This window comes from Barbus barbus (assembly GCF_936440315.1).
Source record: "Barbus barbus genome assembly, chromosome: 39".
Taxonomy (NCBI): domain Eukaryota; kingdom Metazoa; phylum Chordata; class Actinopteri; order Cypriniformes; family Cyprinidae; genus Barbus; species Barbus barbus.
In genome coordinates, this window is record NC_136717.1 from 27,575,596 (window position 1) to 27,594,107 (window position 18,512).

Sequence of the window (18,512 nt, forward strand, 5' to 3'; positions counted from 1 at the left end):
TTGGCTGAAATAAGTTACTAACATTAAGAAATAACTAAATAAATTTAGCCTAAATAGTAACATTTAAAAATAACAAAATAAAAAGTAAATAAATAATAAAAACACATAGCAAAATTACACACACACAAAAAAAGTGAAATATGTATAAAAATTAATTTAATATTCATAAATTAATTTGATTAATTTATGAATATCATTAATTTTATATTCTCAAATCTGAGGTCAGGCTGCAGCTCATTTACTCTGATGGTTAACTTTCTTAGTTCTTAGAGCTGTATCAAGTGTTATATATAAAACAGAGATATTAGATGAGCAGCTTGACCCGGTCAAACCTCACAGTGTGAATCTACACACATCCTTAATGGACACAATAATTAACACCCTCACACACACACTTCACACACTTCACACACACTCCAACATATTCCCAACACAGCACCCCAACACACACACACACACACACACACACACATTCTGCTTTCCCACGATCATAAATATTCACAAATAACAAAAAAAACTGCAGGAATCACAATGCTGATGTAATCATTTAATTTAGATTTTAATTGTATATAGACTATAGTCACTACTGTTCAAGACTCAGTGAGATTCAATTTTAGAAAGAAATAAACTCTATTATTCATCAAGGACGCATTCAATTGATCAAAAGTGACAGCAAAGACATTTATAATGTTCCAAAAGATTTCTATTTCAAATTAATGCTGTTTTTTTTTACTTTCTATTCATCTGTGAATCCTGAAAAATAAAATGTATCACAGTTTCCACAAAAATATTGAGCAGCACGACTGTTTTCAACATTGATAATAATCAGAAATGTTTGTTGAGCAGTAAATCAGTATATTATTATGATTTCTGAAGATCATGTGACTCTGAAGACTGGAGTAATGATGCTGAAAATACAGCTGCAGATCACAGAAATACATTACAGTTTAACACATATTCACATAGAAAACAGCTGTTTTACATTAGAATAATATTTCATAGTTTGTACTGTTTTTACTGTATTTTTGATCAGCCACAATGAGCATAAGAGAATTTTGAACATTAATGCATATACACATACAAATGCAAACATATATTACATAAGCCCCAGCATTATATTTTTGCCATACAGTGTTGTTTTTTTTAGCTGCTTGCACACATTTTCAAAACTTCACACACAAATCCAAGAATTGCAGACAAAATGCAAAACACCTCACATCTCTTGCCAAATGAAGCACTGCATTCAAAATATCACAAACACATCTCAAAAGCAAACATTTGTAAACACCTTTGCCATAATATTAATTCCTGTTAGATTTGTGTGTGTTGTGTTTTGCAAAAAGTGTTTCATGAAACTGAGTCAAAGGCTGAGAATTAGTGTCTGGTTTTGTAGATTTGGTGTGCTTCTGCTGTTTGAGTGACAGCTTTCAGAAAGATTGTGTGTGGAAGCAGCTGAAAAACTGTAACTGTGTATATTTTGTTATAGTCATGTGAGTCTGTGAGAGGAGTCTGTGTGTCTGGGAAAGCGGCGGTAAAACAGTGTCATGTTCAGACATTAACACATCCATCTGACGCCTGAGCGGGTCACGTCACACACACACACACACACACACACACTCACACACACTCCATGCTGAAACATTAGTCCAATAAACTTCCTGAGTAAAGAAAAACTCAATAAAACCGTTCTGAATGTTGTGATTGTCCAGCTCTCACAGCCTCAGTTTATTCACCACAGTCTATATATGTTCTATAGAGGATGGAAAACTGTACAAATTAACCATTAGAGTCCAAATAAAACATATTAATAACATTTAGATTTGTTTTTAACATTTATTTGCTCATTTGGCCAACTGCTATAACCACAGAAATGTTCTCAGAACATTCTGTCAAAGATATGAACAAACATTCTTCCAGTAATATTAAAAGAATATTCGTTATCTGCTCTTTAATAAGGTTCTCAGAATGCTAGCACAAAATGTTAGTGCATCTAACGTCTTTTAAATGTTACTTGTTTCAGAGAACGTTTAAAAGTAACGTTCCTGTAATGTTTGCAGAATGAGTCAATAATGTTCCATTAACCAAGAGAAATGGTTTTACAACATCTTTCAGAAATAACATTTTCATAACTTAACGAGAACATTAGTAAACGTTCTTAGAACATGTTATTATGCAGCTTCAATAGACTCACATTCATAATATTTCATGTTTTTCCATTTCATTTTCTGTTAACACTCAAATTAAGATTGCTGACATTGCTTCAGTTCAACAACCTCATGATTCAAAGAAAGAGAAAAACCAAAATTAAATATTTATTCATAGGAAATAAGTTACAGTTGGCGTGCAGAATAATTTATCATAAATACTAAAAAATAAAATATATTTACATTCAAACTTCTAGTTTTATATACATATTCACAACTATTTACATGCATTGACTAAATAAAGTGAATCAGAATTCAGAGTCTATAAATGAAGTGATGAAGGTCATCAGTTGAGTTCCTTCTCGTGCTCTTCATCATCATCATCATCGCTGTCGGAGTCCTCATACAGGCAGATTGTGGCCTGAACCGGATAATTCAGCAGAAGGATCTCAGCATCCTGGTACAGATAATCGAAACAGCGAGATTTGGGCCAGAACAACCTGCAGAAATCAAGAAGCTTTAGAGATCAGAGCAACATGACAGAACACAACCAGAACAGGAAACGTTCTCTCAAAGTTATCAACAAACGTTTTTCCAGTAACATTCAAAGTTATCTGGGGTTTAATAATGTTCTTGAAACATTAGCACAGAAACATTTATACATTGTTAATGGAATTTTCAGTTTCAGTTGGACGTTCATCTAACGTTCTTTAAATGTTTCCACTTGCATCAAAAGTAACATTCCCAGAACGTTTCAAAATGATCAAATGGAACGTTTATCCAACGTTCTTTAAATGTTACTAGTTTCAGGGAGCATTCAGAAGTAACATTCACAGAATGTTTCAAAATCATACAATGTAATGTTCCCTTAATGTTCGTATAGCCAAGAAAATACGTTTTTAAAACATTAAAGAAAAAAACCCCTGAACGTTCGTGAAGATTTTTGTGTTGACTTACTTTACCGGATGTGTGGTCATCACAGCGGCTTTCAGGTGTTGGTCATCAGCTGATGCTCTTTCATAAGGCTGTGGAATAAAGAGAGGATTATTTAACATCATAACAATAGCAGTTTGTCTTTAAGATGTTTTAATACGATCGTTAACGCACCTTATAAGCGTTGGTTTTGTGGATCCAGGGTCTCCAGGGTCGCGTCGCGTTTGTTTCAGGGTTGAATCTGTGCGTGAAAGTGAGTTTCTCCATCGTGTCGGTGCAAAGAGAAGCTGAGGAGTAAATTCCGATCGGAGTGATGCTCAGACTCGACTCTGGAGTCTTTATATACCTGTGCGTGCTCGTGCCAAACGGTGCGTTCGCGCGTCGCGTCAGGTGCGAGGTCACACTCCCGCGAACACATGGCCAGTTCACACACATCTGACCAAACCTCACAGTGAAGAACAACAGTAAAACCACTCATTTGCGCATTCCACACACGCGTTTATCTGCTTTATCACGCACTGGTCAAATCTCGTTATTTAGTTATTCTGCATGAAATCTGATAAATGAGTGCTGCTTCTGTTCAATCCGATGAGGACAAACAGCCCTGCTGTAAACAAAACAATAGAAACCATCACAGAATTGGTTATAATGGGAATAGTATTGGTTTTAATGAAACTGTAATGTGGCTTGGTGGCTTGTTAAATCCACTAATGAAAGACATCCCAAAACACAGAAGAACATTTTTAATGGATTTAATGGTTAAAAGTTGATGGTTTGTTATGATATTTGTAGTGGAAACCATTAGAATTTCTGTGATTGTTTCTATTGTTTTTTTAAGCAGGGAAGAGTTATTAGTAGCCTACGTATAATTTTACATAAAATCCATAAGTAAGTGTTAAAAGTTTAGCTTGTTCTAAGGAAAATCTCACTTAATTTTTTTCTGAAAACAAGTCATCTTGATTTAAGAATTGTTTTGATATTTTGGCTGGAAACAAGACAAAAAATCTGAGTAAGAAAAGCATTTTTTTCCGTGTTGATCCAAACCTGTATGAGTTTCAAAAGAAGGTATTTTGAAGAACGTTGGCAACCAAACAGTTGACGGTAGCCATTGACTTCCATAGTATGGAAAGAAACTACTGGCTACATTGACAGTTTGGTTACCAACGCTCATCAAACATTCTTCATTTGCTTGTGTTCAGAAGAAGAAAGAAACTCCTATAGATGACAGATGACAGAATTATCATTTTTGGGTGTACTATCCCTTTAAGGACAAACACACACACACACACACACACACACACTCATAACACTGAAGGCTGTGCTAGTTTCACGTTGTGCTTGAACCGTCTTCAGAGAATCTTCCCTGTATTTCCTCTTATATTTGTGTTTCTCCGCTCAGAGACTGTGCATCAAGGTCACGGACTGAAGATGAGTCATGAAGAGTTTCTCTTGTATTAATGTTCTCTTCCCTAACAATCCTCCAGCAGAAGCCTCATATTCTCAGTGACTCACAGGATATTAAATCTGCTGTATTAATGAAGAAAGAGCTGACGGATTGCTGGACCTTATTTTATGTCCTTCTGCATTTCTCTGATGCTCTTTTCCTTTCAGTGAAAGCATTGCATTAGGTCCCTTCCTCACTTATGCCTTCAGAAGACACATTTATATGGTGTTTTCTGACCTTTTGGGAGCTGCACAGCTCACTGTTTTCACTGCATGATAAGAGCAGCATGAATAATCTGCTAAATATCTCCATTAGTGTTTGACGGACTTCAGCACATTATATGTGTGTTAAACCCGGATCACAGAGCTGTGTGTGGATCTGCTCTGTCTGTAAGGTCTGGATGGGTTCATGTCGCTCTTATCTTCTCCAGAAAGCACATAAAAAAACATAAGAAGAAAAATAAATAAATGAAAATGTGAAAAAAAATTAATTAAAAAATTCTAAATAATTATATATATATATATATGTGTATATATATATATATATATATATATATATATATATATATATATATATATATATATACATACATGCAAAATGTCTTTTTTTTTTTAACAATTCAGAAGTCAAAACATTTTTTTTGACCATCTGGTTCACATAAAATTAATTATACTGCTACTTAGATATTATGTTTAGCTCCATGAATAAACAAATATCTTAGATTACATTATTATAATTATATATAAATATGTATTTTATAATTAATAATAATAATAATATACATTTATTTTAAAATATTTAAAAACTAGAAAAAAATGAAATAGCAATTTCTTTTAAACATTCTTAAATAATATAATCAATAAAACAGTGCACTTTCGAATATTTTAAATATCTAGAACCACAAGTAAATTAATACATTTGTATTTATTTATCTATTGTTTACATACATTGTAGGTCTTTGCCATTTTTAAAAAAGTTATTAAATAAAACCTTAAAAGGTAGAGGATCTTCTCTTCTCTCTTGTTGTTGTTATTATGATCATTATGGTCTCTCTCTCTCTCTCTCTCTCTCTCTCTCTCTGGTGCATGCTGGGAGTTTGTGGAGGTGCTGAGCGTAGCTGAGAGTGATTGTGAAATTTCTTCTGTTTGCCTTCTGTATTATATTTATTTATTTTTCCCCTCGCTGTTTTTAAAATCATAATCAGTGTAGGAAGAAAAGTTTTTTTTGGTGTGTGTGCGGTGTGTAGTCGCCGGGATGGCGGGTCACGCTCGAGGGACACCGACCCTGTCACTCCGAAACGGCTGCAGGTGTGTTCCTGAGTCCGGTGTGACAGTGGAGGATCTGCTCTTGATTATCGGTCAGAAACTTGGTTTTGAAAACATCGTCTCGGCGTCACGGATGAACAAAGCGGTAGTCGTGTTTTTCTGAACTACTTGTTAATGAATTGACTGTGAGCGGAATATGGGTGAAGGAAACTTTTGTTCCGGTAACCCCGTTATCCGCTCCAGCAACTAAAGTAACCGTTTCCAATGCCCCTCCTTTCGTATCTAATGAAGCTATCGTGAAAGAGTTGCTGAGGTTTGGTAAGATAGCGAGTCCTGTAAAAGCGGTCCCACTCGGATGTAAAGACGCCGCACTAAAGCACGTTCTTTCCTTCAGACGACACGTCTATATGTTTCTGAGCTCTCCGGAGCGGACCCTGGAAGTTTCTTTCTGTGTTACTCACGGAGAGAACTCTTTCATGGTGTATGCAAGCACTGAGAGTTTGAAGTGTTTTGAATGTGGCGATTTGGGCCACAAGCGTTTTATGTGTCCGCATAGAGATGAGCAGCGCCCTTCTACATCTCGTGCTGATGGAAACGATGTCGTTAATCAAGTAAACACCGAATCTGAGAAAACCGAGGAGCAGGATAAAGGAACTACAGAGGGAGTAGAAGAGAAGCAGGAGGTGAGTGACTTAAATGATAATGGAGATGAAGATGATCAGAGTGATGCTGATGATGATACTGTACAGAAATGTGGTTCTGAGGAAAATATGGCTGATGAGACTGAAAGTTTATCACAGTATACTGATGATGGAATGAGAGATGATGAGCAGTGGTCTGATGAGTTTAAGGAGGTTGTGAAGGATTTATATCCCCTTGAGCTGATTAATTCCTTTCTGGATAAGACAAAAGGAAAGGCAGGTGTTGAAATAAGAGATTACTTCCCTGATGTTGAAAAGTTTATTGCTTCAGTAATGTGGTTTAGGAAAGAAAGTAGCTATGATGAGCTTTCACAACAGAAAATATTTCGTCTTAAAAAGTACTTAACTGTTGTTAGATCAGGAAAAAGGGTGGGAAAAGCGAGAGGGAAATCTAAATAATTATGATGGCTAAAAATGTCTCTTTCTATATGATCTGTTTTCTCTTTTTCTCTATCTTTCTTATGGAGACTTTAAGGGTTGGTTCTCTTAATATCAATGGGATGAGGGATGGGAAAAAGAATGAGGTTTTATCAGAAATCATTGGTTTGAAAGACTTGAGTGTTACATTTTTGCAAGTAACTCATAGCACTAGTAATGAAGTTAACTGGGGTTTATGGTGGAAAGGAGAGTATGTTCTCAGTCATGGGACTAATTTAAGTTCTTTTCTCTCCTACTGTAAATGTTAAAGTGCTATCAAAAAATGAAGTAGAGAAGGCTTTTAATCGTTAAGGCTGAAATTAGTCATTTTAAATTCCTGTTTGTAAATATTTATGCTCCTAATGTTGGAGCAGAAAGGAGTTTACTTTTCAAGAAGGTTGAAAATATAGTTAAAGAAGAAAATGAAGATGTGTATATTGTTGTGGGGGGGGGGGGGGGACTGGAACTGCACTCTTGATTTTACTCTTGATAGAAATGGGGAAGAATCTCATGCACCGTCAGCTTCCTCTTTAGCTGGTGTAATAGAACATCTGAATCTCTCGGATGTATGGAGACAACACAACCCTTCTGTAAAACAATATACATGGGTGAAGGTCTGTAATGATAGGATTTCTGCTGCTCGTTTAGACCGGTTTTATATATCTTGTAACCTGAAAAATAGAGTTGTTAGTACAGAAATGATTCCTAACACACTTTCTGATCATAAACTCATTAGGGTTGGGTTCACCCTGTCTAAAAGCACACATAAGAGCTGTTACTGGCATTTTAACACTAAACTTTTAAAAGATAACGACTTTTGTGCAACTTTCAAGCTCTTTTGGGAAGCGTGGCAAACAGAAAAGAATCTTTTTGAAAGTATTATACAGTGGTGGGAAGTTGGTAAAGTGCACATAAGAGATTTCTCTCAGAAATATTCTGCTTATTCCTCTGCAATTTTAAAAAATACTTTAAAGTGGCTTGAAACAGAGATTGCTGATATTGAAATGAATATGACTGTTAATGATGATGTTAATTTAAAAGAACGTTGGACTGAAAAGAAAAACCATTTAAGTTCAATCCTGGATGAAAGGGTTAAAGGAGCTCTCATAAGAAGCCGTTATTCAACTCTGAAGGACATGGATGCTCCTACTACTTTCTTTTTTAATTTAGAGCGTAAAGTGGGTCAGCAGAAATTGATGCTTTCATTGAAGGACAATAATGGACATGTTACTGTCCTGTTGCTGTTTTATCATTGCTCCCAAAAAAAGGGGTGTTTTATGGAGAGTTTTATGGAAAAGCCTCATCAGCAGTAGTTAACTGGGGAAAAAGTGATGCTTTATGGTGTGGCAGTGTTTCTAAAGGTCCAAATCTTCCTGGTGGGTTACAGTGGGCAAGTGCAGGGTTTAAATATTTAGGAGTGTTTTTAGGGACAGAAGACTTTAAGAAGAAAAATTGGGAGGGCCTCTTGGAGAAAGTGTGTGCCAAGTTGTCTCGATGGAAATGGCTGCTACCCCAGTTGTCCTATAGGGGGAGCGTTCTAATATGTAATAATGTGGTTGCCTCTTCACTTTGGCACAGAATGACAATACTAGAGCCTCCTGAGGAGCTAGTGCGAAGAATACAACAGCGACTAGTGGACTTTTTCTGGTCGGGACAGCACTGGCTGAAGGCGGCGGTGCTGTATCTACCCAGACAAGAAGGAGGCCAGGGGTTGATTGACATCGGAGCGAGACTCAGGACTTTCAGAATGCAGACGGCACAAAGACTGCTTTATGGAGTGGATGTGAGCTGGGCTGAAGTAGCCTGTGCCCTCCTGAGAAGAGCTGGAAACATGGGGCTGGATCGCCACTTGTTCTTGATGGACGTTGATAAACTGAATTTAAGTGGTCTGAGTGTCTTTTACAGATCAATTTTAAAGTCATTGACACTTTTTACGTTTTCACGGAGTGCAGATAGCACAAAGAAATTATGGTTAAAGGAGGAACCCCTTTTTTTCAATTCTGCAATGGACTCAGATGTTTTTAAATCAGACACTTTCAGAAAAGCCATGTGGGCTGCAAATATATCAAAGATTGGACACTTAAAAGACAAAAACAGTTGGATTAGCCCTGAAAATTTTGCTTCAAAACTTGGAATGAAATCTGTCAGGATGGCACAACACATGTTGACTCGGATTTTAGAGTCTCTGCCTCAGGACTACAGACAGGCAATGGAGACTTCTGATGAAGAGGCAGATAACTGTGACTTTCCAGACTTGTTTTTGTCAGCAAAGACTGGCACATGGCAAGAAAAGGAGGGCTGCTTATTGTCTTTTAAGACACCTCATTTGGCCGCCTTTGGCGATGCTGATAAGAAGGCCATTTACATTATGTGTGTGAAAGTGTGGCATCTTAATATACTACACAGTGTCAGTGAGTCAAAATGGCTGGAGGTTCTGGGGCCAGGTGCCTCCCCTAAAGGATGCTGGAGGTCCCTGTATAAGCCACCCATTGAGAAACGGTCTGGAGACCTTCAGTGGAGAATAGTGCACGGGAATATAGCTACAAACAGACACAGAGCACACCTTGATCCAGAGGTAGGGGTAAATTGTCCTTTTTGCACAGAGCAGGAGACTGTTTTTCATTTGTTTTTAAAGTGTGAAAGGCTTCAACCTTTATTTTCTATCTTAGAAGAGTGGGTTCATAATTTAGGGGAAGTTTTTACTCCAGCACTTTTTATTTATGGACCAAAGTATATTAAAAGTAGGAGGGAAGTACACGTTCTTATTAACTTTCTTTTTGGTCAGGCAAAATTAGCAATATGGCTATCAAGAAAACATCTCTTGATTGATGCTGGGACAACTGATGCTGTGTCTGTTTTAAAAGGGTTAATAAAATCTCGTATTAAAATTGAGTTTGCATATTACAAATTGGTCAATGATATGGTGATGTTCAAAGGTAAATGGGCTGTAAATCACTGTATTTGTGATGTTGATGAGTGTTTGCTGTTTAATATTTAAAAAAATAAAAAAAATCCACTTAATGTATGTATATATGTACAAATGTAAGTAGGCCCATATGTATGTTTGAATTGATGTTGTTGTTTTTATGGGCTCTTATGTATTTATTGAATGATTAAAGAAGACCTAAAAGTCAAAAGTCTCTCTCTCTCTCTCACTCTGTCTCTTTCTCTCTGTGTGTCTCTCTCTGTGTGTGTGTGTGTCTCTCTCTCTCTCTCTCTCCTCTGAAGGTGGGTGTTTGTGATTTCATGAATTACGTGCCGTATGAACAGAAAGAGAGACACAAAGCGAGTGTGTGCAATGAAGACACTCCAGGCTGCTCCTCAACATCATTCTCAACAGAGTCTCTGTCTAACGATGAGTTTAGCATGATTTGCTCACTCGTCATGATGCGTTTGAACTCGTGAAATACTCCGCTGAAACATGAGTGAATATTCAAACCAGAGTCAGTCTGGCGGCGATTATGAATGGCATTATGAGTATTATGATGACGAGGAGCCCGTGTCCTTCGAGGGACTGAGAGCCAACAGATGTGAGTGCGTTCACTGTTCAGACAGTCAGTCAGTGTGTGTGTGTGTGTGTGTGTGTGTGAGTGTGAGTGTGTTCTAAACACTGCTTTTTCTTCATCAGACTCTATTGTGATTGGTTTCTGGGTCGGACTGGTCGTGTTTGTCATCTTCATGTTCTTTGTTTTGACGCTGCTGACTAAAACAGGAGCTCCGCATCCAGAGTGAGTAAAATATACACACACATTATTAAATATATGTGGATTTTGATGATAAATATGAGTCTATGTTCAGACCTCTGACTTTTTGACTTCCACGATATTGTTCAGATCTTTTGTGAAACTTTAATGTGAGACTTTATCCCTCATAATGCATTCATGTCAGTTTTGACCTGGAAGAGATACAAATTTCTTAAAAAATAAAAATTGCATAGTTTTTTAGTAAGGAAACGAAATATTGTAAACACTTTAAGAGCCTCAAAATACACTACATTTTATATATGTATGTATGTATGTATGCATGTATTATTCATTTATTATTATAATGTTTTTTTCAGTTTTTTTTCAATTATTTTTAAAGAGATATAACCATTTAAAATGTTTGGGTCATTTTTGACCCGGGTGTGTATGGAGCACCATTAGTGTCAAAAATACTTTCTGTTAAATAATTTATGAGTTTATGTTAGTGTCAAAAACGTTTGTGAAATATATATATCTCACATACTTTTGGACTACATCTATTGAGATGAAAAACTGATAATTTTTCATCTGAAAGTGAAAGTTTATGCAACATATATATGTAGTATAATAAGTATGAAGGTTTGATAAATTTGGACTGATTTTGAGCTATTCAAAGGAATTGTATTAATTTCCATTCATTCCACTGGGGTTAATACTGGTAATTCTCAGATTATATGTTCTTTTAAATTTCATTTACAATTATATATTTTTAAATAAGATGTCTCATCAATATTGAAAAAAAATCTGTATATTTTGCATATGTTTTTGGTTTGGTTCATGTATAATTTGAGATTTAACCAAAAACAAATCTAAATTTTCAATATATAAAAAAGGTGTAAATCCAGTAATAATATGGTAACATTCAAAACTTTTCACTTTAACTCTTTAAACGAGAAGTTACTGATCAGATAAAATATGGTTGAAAGTTCTGACTGTTTTATAAAATAATGTGAGAGTGTGAGTTTTTTGGGACTATAAATAAAATCCCACACAATACTGGAGCAGTTATGCCAAACTCACAGACTGTCCATAATTCACATGCACACACACACACACACACACACACACAACATGCTGCTTTTGTTCAGATTTGTTATTGTAGATTAAGGTTCACATGCGTCTCCATAGAAACAGAGTCTTGATTAGATTGAGTCTGTAATCACATATTCAAATGAGCAGAAACACTTCAGCTGCTGCATATATTACCGAAATGAGCCCTGATTTAATTAGTCATAAAAATGTGCTGTTCACCTAAATCATATATCAGTGTCAGGGAAACATCTCAGTCACCACAGTCATCAGCACCCACATTCACCAGATCCCAATCACCTGATTACTGATTCCCCGGACCTGCCACAGCTCATCAAGCTCCCCTTTATCACGGAGGTCCATACAGGAGAACTATCAGTCTCTGACCAACTGCTGCACCTGTGTCAGGGCTCAGGCTCGACTAGTGATTACACCCTCTAATTTCGTACACTAACGGCGACTAGTGGCTGGAACGAGGCCGCCCTTCTCCGTTCCTATCGTCAGGGGTTGGATCCACAGGGTTGAATGCAAATGGCCATCTATGACGACAACATCGAACTAGAAAGTTTTATGCAGCGAACCACTGGCATCTTGCAGCGGTTGTCCGCCTGTCATCCCCATGAAACCGCCCACCAGACCTCCACGTTCACCAACGTTCCCTCAGTACCAGAGCCCATGCAAGTGGATTCCACCCGACTCACTCGTGCTGAGCGCACTCGCCACTTAGCGGCCGGACTGTGTTTTTACTGTGGTGCTCCAGGACATTTCATCAGCACCTGTCCTGTCAGACCCCCACGCCCTTCGGTGAGTACCCTTCAAGTTGATCCTGAAATTGCTACATTGTCTCTGCTACCAGTACAACTACTCATCCAAGATCATTATATTTCAGTCTCCGCCCTTGTCGACTCGGGCTCTTCGTGCAATTTCATATCACACAATCTCCATCTACCCCGTCAACGCCAGGTCCAAGAGCTCCGAGTCGAAACCATTCAGGGAAAACCGTTAGGGCGTGGGAGGGTGCAGTTTCACGCCCCACCGCTGAAGTTACGAATCGGTTGTCTGCATGAGGAAACCATCTCCTTTCTGGTACTAGAGGGACCCATCGTGGATATCATCCTGGGACACCCCTGGCTCACACTTCACTCTCCAGAATTCAGATGGGAACCATCTGTGGGGAAGTCGTGGCCTAATGGTTAGAGAGTTGGACTCGTGATCCAAAGGTTGCAGGTTCGAGTCTCCGGCCGGCAGGAATTGTAGGTGGGGGGAGTGAATGTCCAGCGCTCTCTCCACCCTCGATACCACGACTGAGGTGCCCTTGAGCAAGGCACCGAACCCCCAACTGCTCCCCGGGCGCTGCAGCATAAAATGGCTGCCCACTGCTCCGGGTGTATGTTCACGGTGTGTGTGTGTTCACTGCTGTGTGTGTGCACGTTGGATGGGTTAAATGCAGAGCACGAATTCCGAGTATGGGTCATACTTGGCTGAATGTCACTTCACTTCACTTCACTTCATGTGAGGTCACTCGCTAAAGCGAGTCATGTCATCAAAATTGTCTCACCGCAATACCCCTACCGCTTCCACGTCCTGTCAAAGCTAAAATTGCGTCTATCCTTATTGAATGCCCAGAGCCTCAGGAGACACCCACCGTCCCATCTCACTATGCGGCGTTTCAGGATGTCCTCAGTAAGCAGGCAGCCACGATCCTTCCACCACATCGGCCAAGGGACTGTGCCATCGACTTGCTGCCTGGGGCAAAACTCCCCAAAGTTCGAGTATATCCCTTGTCCATCCCAGAGCGCAAGGCCATGGAGGATTACATCCGAAAGGCTCTTCAGCAGGGATTCATCCAACCATCCACCTCTCCAGCTGCCTCAAGGTTCTTCTTCATGGGTTGAGGCCCTGCATCGACTATCGCATGCTGAATTCTCAAATGGAGAAGCTGCCGTATCCACTTCCCCTGGTCACAGCCGCCATGGAGGAACTCCGTGGAGCCCGCATATTCTGCAAATTGGACCTGCCTAGCGCGTACAACCTCGTTCGAATCCGGGAATGCGACAAGTGGAAGACGGCATTCATCACCCCCGCAGGCCACTATGAATACCGGGTCATGCCGTACGGCCTTTCAAACTCACCGTCTGTCTTCCAAAGTTTCATGAACGAGGTGTTCCGGGAGTTCCTCAAGTTCGTGATCGTTTACATCGATGACATTCTCATCTAATCCTGGAACCTGGCCGAACATCACCACCACGTAACGCAGGTCCTCCAGAAGCTCCGACAACTTCAGCTGTATCTGAAATTGGAGAAGTGCGAATTCCATCGCTCCATGGTCCATTTCCTCGAGTATGTTATCAATCAGAAGGATATCCAGATGGACCAGGCGAAAGTTAGGGCCAGGAAGGAAAGTTGGGGAAGGAACTGCAAAAATTCCTGGTATTTGCTAACTTCTATCGACGGTTTGTGAAGAATTTCAGCATGCTCACAGCTCCTCTTACTTCCCTGCTACGAGGTAAACCCAAGTCCCTGTCCTGTAACAGCCATGCCCACGAAGCCTTTGACCAGCTGAAAGAGGCTTTTATGCACGGCCCCCATTCTTCGTCATCCGGATCCCCAGGTACCATTTTTAGTTGAAGTCGACGCCTCTACCACTGGTGTTGGGGCCATGCTGTCGCAGCAGAGTGGTGAGCCTCCTATCCTCCATCCTTGTGCTTACTTCTCCAGGAAACTGAACCTGGTGGAGCAGAATTACGACATCGGAAACCGGGAACTGCTCACCATCAAATTAGCCCTGGAGGAGCGGCGTCACTGGCTGGAGGGAGCAGTTCATCCATTTACTGTGATCACAGATCATAAAAATCTCCAGTACCTTCGAGAAGCCAAAAGACTCAACCCTCGTCAAGCCCGGTGGGCTTTGTTATTCACAAGGTTCCAGTTTACAATCACCTACCCACCCGGAAATCGCAACTGTAAGGCTGATTCATTATCCCGCTTCCACTCTCCAGACACCCTAACTGAGCCTGAACCCATTCTCCCTCCAGCCCTTATCGTCAGTCCGATTCAGTGGAACATCAACCAGGACATCCATGAAGCCACTCGCACCGAACCTGCTCCACCGGGCTGCCCAGAAGGGAAGACTTACATTCCTGCCTCCCAGCGTCAACCCCTTCTGGGCTCAGTACACAAAGTACCGGGCTCTGTACACCCAGGCAGCCAACGGACCCTCTTGCTCCTCCAGGCTCATACTGGTGGCCCAGTATGACCTGGGACATCAACAGGTACGTCCGAAGTTGTTCTGTCTGTGCCATTGTAGTGGTTGACCGCTTCTCCAAGGCCTGTAAATTCATGCCCCTCAAGGGGCTACCTACTGCACTTGAAACAACCGAATGTTTATTCTCTCAGGTATTCCGAAACTATGGCCTCCCGGAGGAGATTGTCTCAGACCATGGACCTCAGTTTATCTCCCAAGTGTGAAAGGCCTTTTTCGGCTTACTGGGGGTTATGGTGAGCTTGTCCTCGGGGCCTATCAGCCAGGAGACCTGATCTGGCTGTCCACCCGGGATCTGCACCTCCGCCTGCCCAGCAAGAGTCCCCGCTATATTGGTCTGTTACAAATACAGAGGCAGATCAACGAAGTCACCTTCAGCTTCCACCCAGGTACCGAATTCACCCCTCATTCCACGTCTCACTTCTCAAACCTAGTTCTTCCTCCTCCTCCTCCTCAGAATCCACCGAGCCAGGTGCACCTCCTCTGGACCAGCTCTCGGTGGTGGCCGGTTACAATATTTAGTCGACTGGGAAGGCTATGGACCAGAGGAAAGATCCTGGGTGGCCCGCGATGATGTACTGGACCCTTCACTGCTGGAAGAATTCCATCGCAACCACCCAGACCATCCCGCACCCCGAGGTCGCGGTCGCCCTTGTCGCCGCCCCTGGAGGAGGGGGTAATGTCAGGGAAACATCTCAGTCACCACAGTCATCAGCACCCACATTCACCAAATCCCGATCACCTGATTACTGATTCCCCGCACCTGCCACGCTCACTCCACACACGCTCCTCGTCTACCGTGCACTACCCCGAACAGTACCTGACTCTCATTCTACTAACCTGTGTGTACTTAACTTCCAGTTTCCCTTGTGTCTCCAGCGATCCTCCTGTGTTGCTCCCGTTCGTCATCAGACTCACTGCTCTGGCTTTCCTGTAACGAAAGAGACTCTCAGTATCTTGCAAGACGTACAAAGAACTATTTGCTACATTTCCACTCACCTGCCATTTCTTGCCTCTATTACCATCTCTGCTGTATTTCAATAAACCTGCTTGTCACTCACTTACCTGTCTGTGTCTGACCCATTTTGTGACAATCAGATCAATCAGACAATCAAAAAAATTGATTTAAAAATAATTTAAGTTTCTACTACACTGAAAAACTAATTGATGTAATTGAAATAGAAAATTTATGCCAAAATTGCATTAATCAGAAAGTCACTCAAAGTTAGTTGGGGGTCAAGTTTTGGTATGTAGTTACTGATATTTCCCATATATCAAATAAAAAAAAAAATCTTGATTAATTTGTAATGATTACATTCAACCATATAACCTTGTGAAAAGTAATAAATTGATAATAAAAGTAATATTTAAAAACGTATAAAAAAAATTATAAGTTTTAAATCATTTGTTTAATAAGAAACAAATGATTTAATTATTTGTTTCTATTTTTTTGTCATTCAATTAGGATTTATATATGTATGTATATATGTCTATATAGTTTTTAGTTTTATATATATACACTGAACAAAATTATAAATGCAACACTTGTTTTTGCCGCCATTTTTCATGAGCTGAACTCAAGGATCTAAGACTTTTAGATGTACACAAAAGGCCTATTTCTCTCAAATATTGTTCACAAATCTGTCTAAATCTGTGTTAGTGAGCACTTCTTCTTTGCCGAGATAATCCATCCACCTCACAGGTGTGGCATATCAAGATGCTGATAAAACAGCATTATTATTGCACAGGTGTGCCTTAGGCTGATCACAATAAAAGACCACTCTAAAAATGTTTTTGATGAGAAAATGCAGTGAGATTATTGAAGTTGAACCATACAATTGTGAAAAAAAAAAATGCAATGAAAGTTCATACGGTTGTGTAGTTACATAATTAAACATTTTAATTCAAAAATCTAAATTTTTCATTTATATTAATGCAGATTTTATATGTATTAAAAATGTTAAAATTAAATATTTTTAAACATAAATTTTACTTTTTAATATAGTAAAAATAAAAGAAGTCAAAAAATAGGAAAATGCACTGAGATTATCTAATAGTCACAAGTTTTTCATGTAAACAAACACAAAGCCTCTGTGTTTCTCTGCAGGATCCCTGATCCCAGTGAAAAGCATCATGGTCTAGCTGACTGTGTGCTGGAGGTCGGCGTCTCTCAGGCATTTTCTCTCCCGCTGCTGCCGGACGAATCACGTTCCCTCTTTCACTTCTACATCCACGAGGAGGCCGTCAGAGACACCGTGATTGGCCGAGGGAGGCATTGTGGGCGGGGCCCTGGGCTCTGCCTCCAGGGGGCAGCAGAGGACAAGAGAGGAGATGAAGACGAGCACTTCCTGTCTGATTTCCACATTCCGAACTTCGTGAGCTCCGAGCAGAATTCCAGCATCGGCAATGATGACTTTCTGCTGTGCGAGCCGCCAATCATCACAGACAGCCAATCAGCTGCGCTGAAGAGCTCGGAGCCCGCCCACCCTTCTTATGATGTTATCAGACACTAACACACAGACTCATTTCTCACATGAGCTGCTGATTTTCAAGAAATGCAAATTGATATGAGGATATATATATATATATAGCTTGTTTTATTTTTTAATAAAGGGTTTAATTATGCAGTAGATTACAATAGTGATCACAACATTTCTACAAGACTTTCACTATATGGTATTCTGAACTCTAAGGTGACTTTATTTAGTTAGTTCCTTTAGTTTAGTCGTTGTGCGAAATGAAGGAAAGTGAAGTTTGTTTTTGTGCGTCTTCATGACGTGTGTTTACAGGTATTTTAAGTATTATTGAGATACTATTATAGTTTATAACAATAGTTTGAATTAGTGTTCATTTTTCCATTTTCACTTTAATTGTAATACTTTTGTGTTGTTTTAAAGGTTTATATTTTTTATTAATTTGTTTATTTCGTTTTAGTTATTTCAGTACATCAAGTTTATTGTAAATGAAAACATGAAATGTTTTCTTGGTGTGTAAAGTTTTTAAAATCTTTTATATTATTTTAGTTAACATTTAAGTAACAAATGTCACCAAATGTCACTTTTTTTCTTGTTTTTCTTTAGTTGTGTATTCAGATAGAATAAAATTGTGTAAGCTGTGTGTGTGTGTGTGTGTGTGTGTGTGTGTGTATATGTGTATTATATATATATATATATATATATATATATATATATATATATATATATATATATATAAATATTACTATTATTCATTTGTTTTATGAAAAGTGTCTACCAGCGTAAGGAAGCTTTTGCGACTTTATCACAATTCAGACTTTTTTCTCGCAGTTCTAAGAATCGTGAGATATGCCGTCAGATAAAACGGTTGCCATGCCAACTTGCTACTGTAAACAAAATCTGCACCGCTTGCCCCGCCTCTGGGCTCTTCTGATTGGTTCACTGTTTTGGAACTGGCATTGATCAGTGTTAAAAGCATGTAAAAGTTGAAATTCTTTTGTTTTAACTTCTTAAAAACATGGCGCTCGTGCAAAATGCTAAAAGACACGGGCGAAAGGCTCATACACCTCCATCTAGTGTTTTTATAGAAAAACAAAGGA

At 39.3% G+C, this 18,512-nt stretch overlaps 1 protein-coding gene across 1 annotated transcript; it reads left to right on the forward strand.

The window, feature by feature from the left end:
* Positions 1-10,132: 10,132 nt before the first annotated feature.
* On the forward strand, positions 10,133-18,055 carry LOC306858373 (melanocortin-2 receptor accessory protein 2B-like). Its single transcript, XM_079398883.1, has 3 exons — positions 10,133-10,434; positions 10,533-10,632; positions 17,046-18,055. The coding sequence occupies exons 1-3, from the start codon at positions 10,326-10,328 to the stop codon at positions 17,449-17,451; spliced, it is 615 nt and encodes a 204-aa protein (XP_079255009.1). The 5' UTR covers positions 10,133-10,325; the 3' UTR covers positions 17,452-18,055.
* The last annotated feature ends 457 nt before the right edge of the window (positions 18,056-18,512 follow it).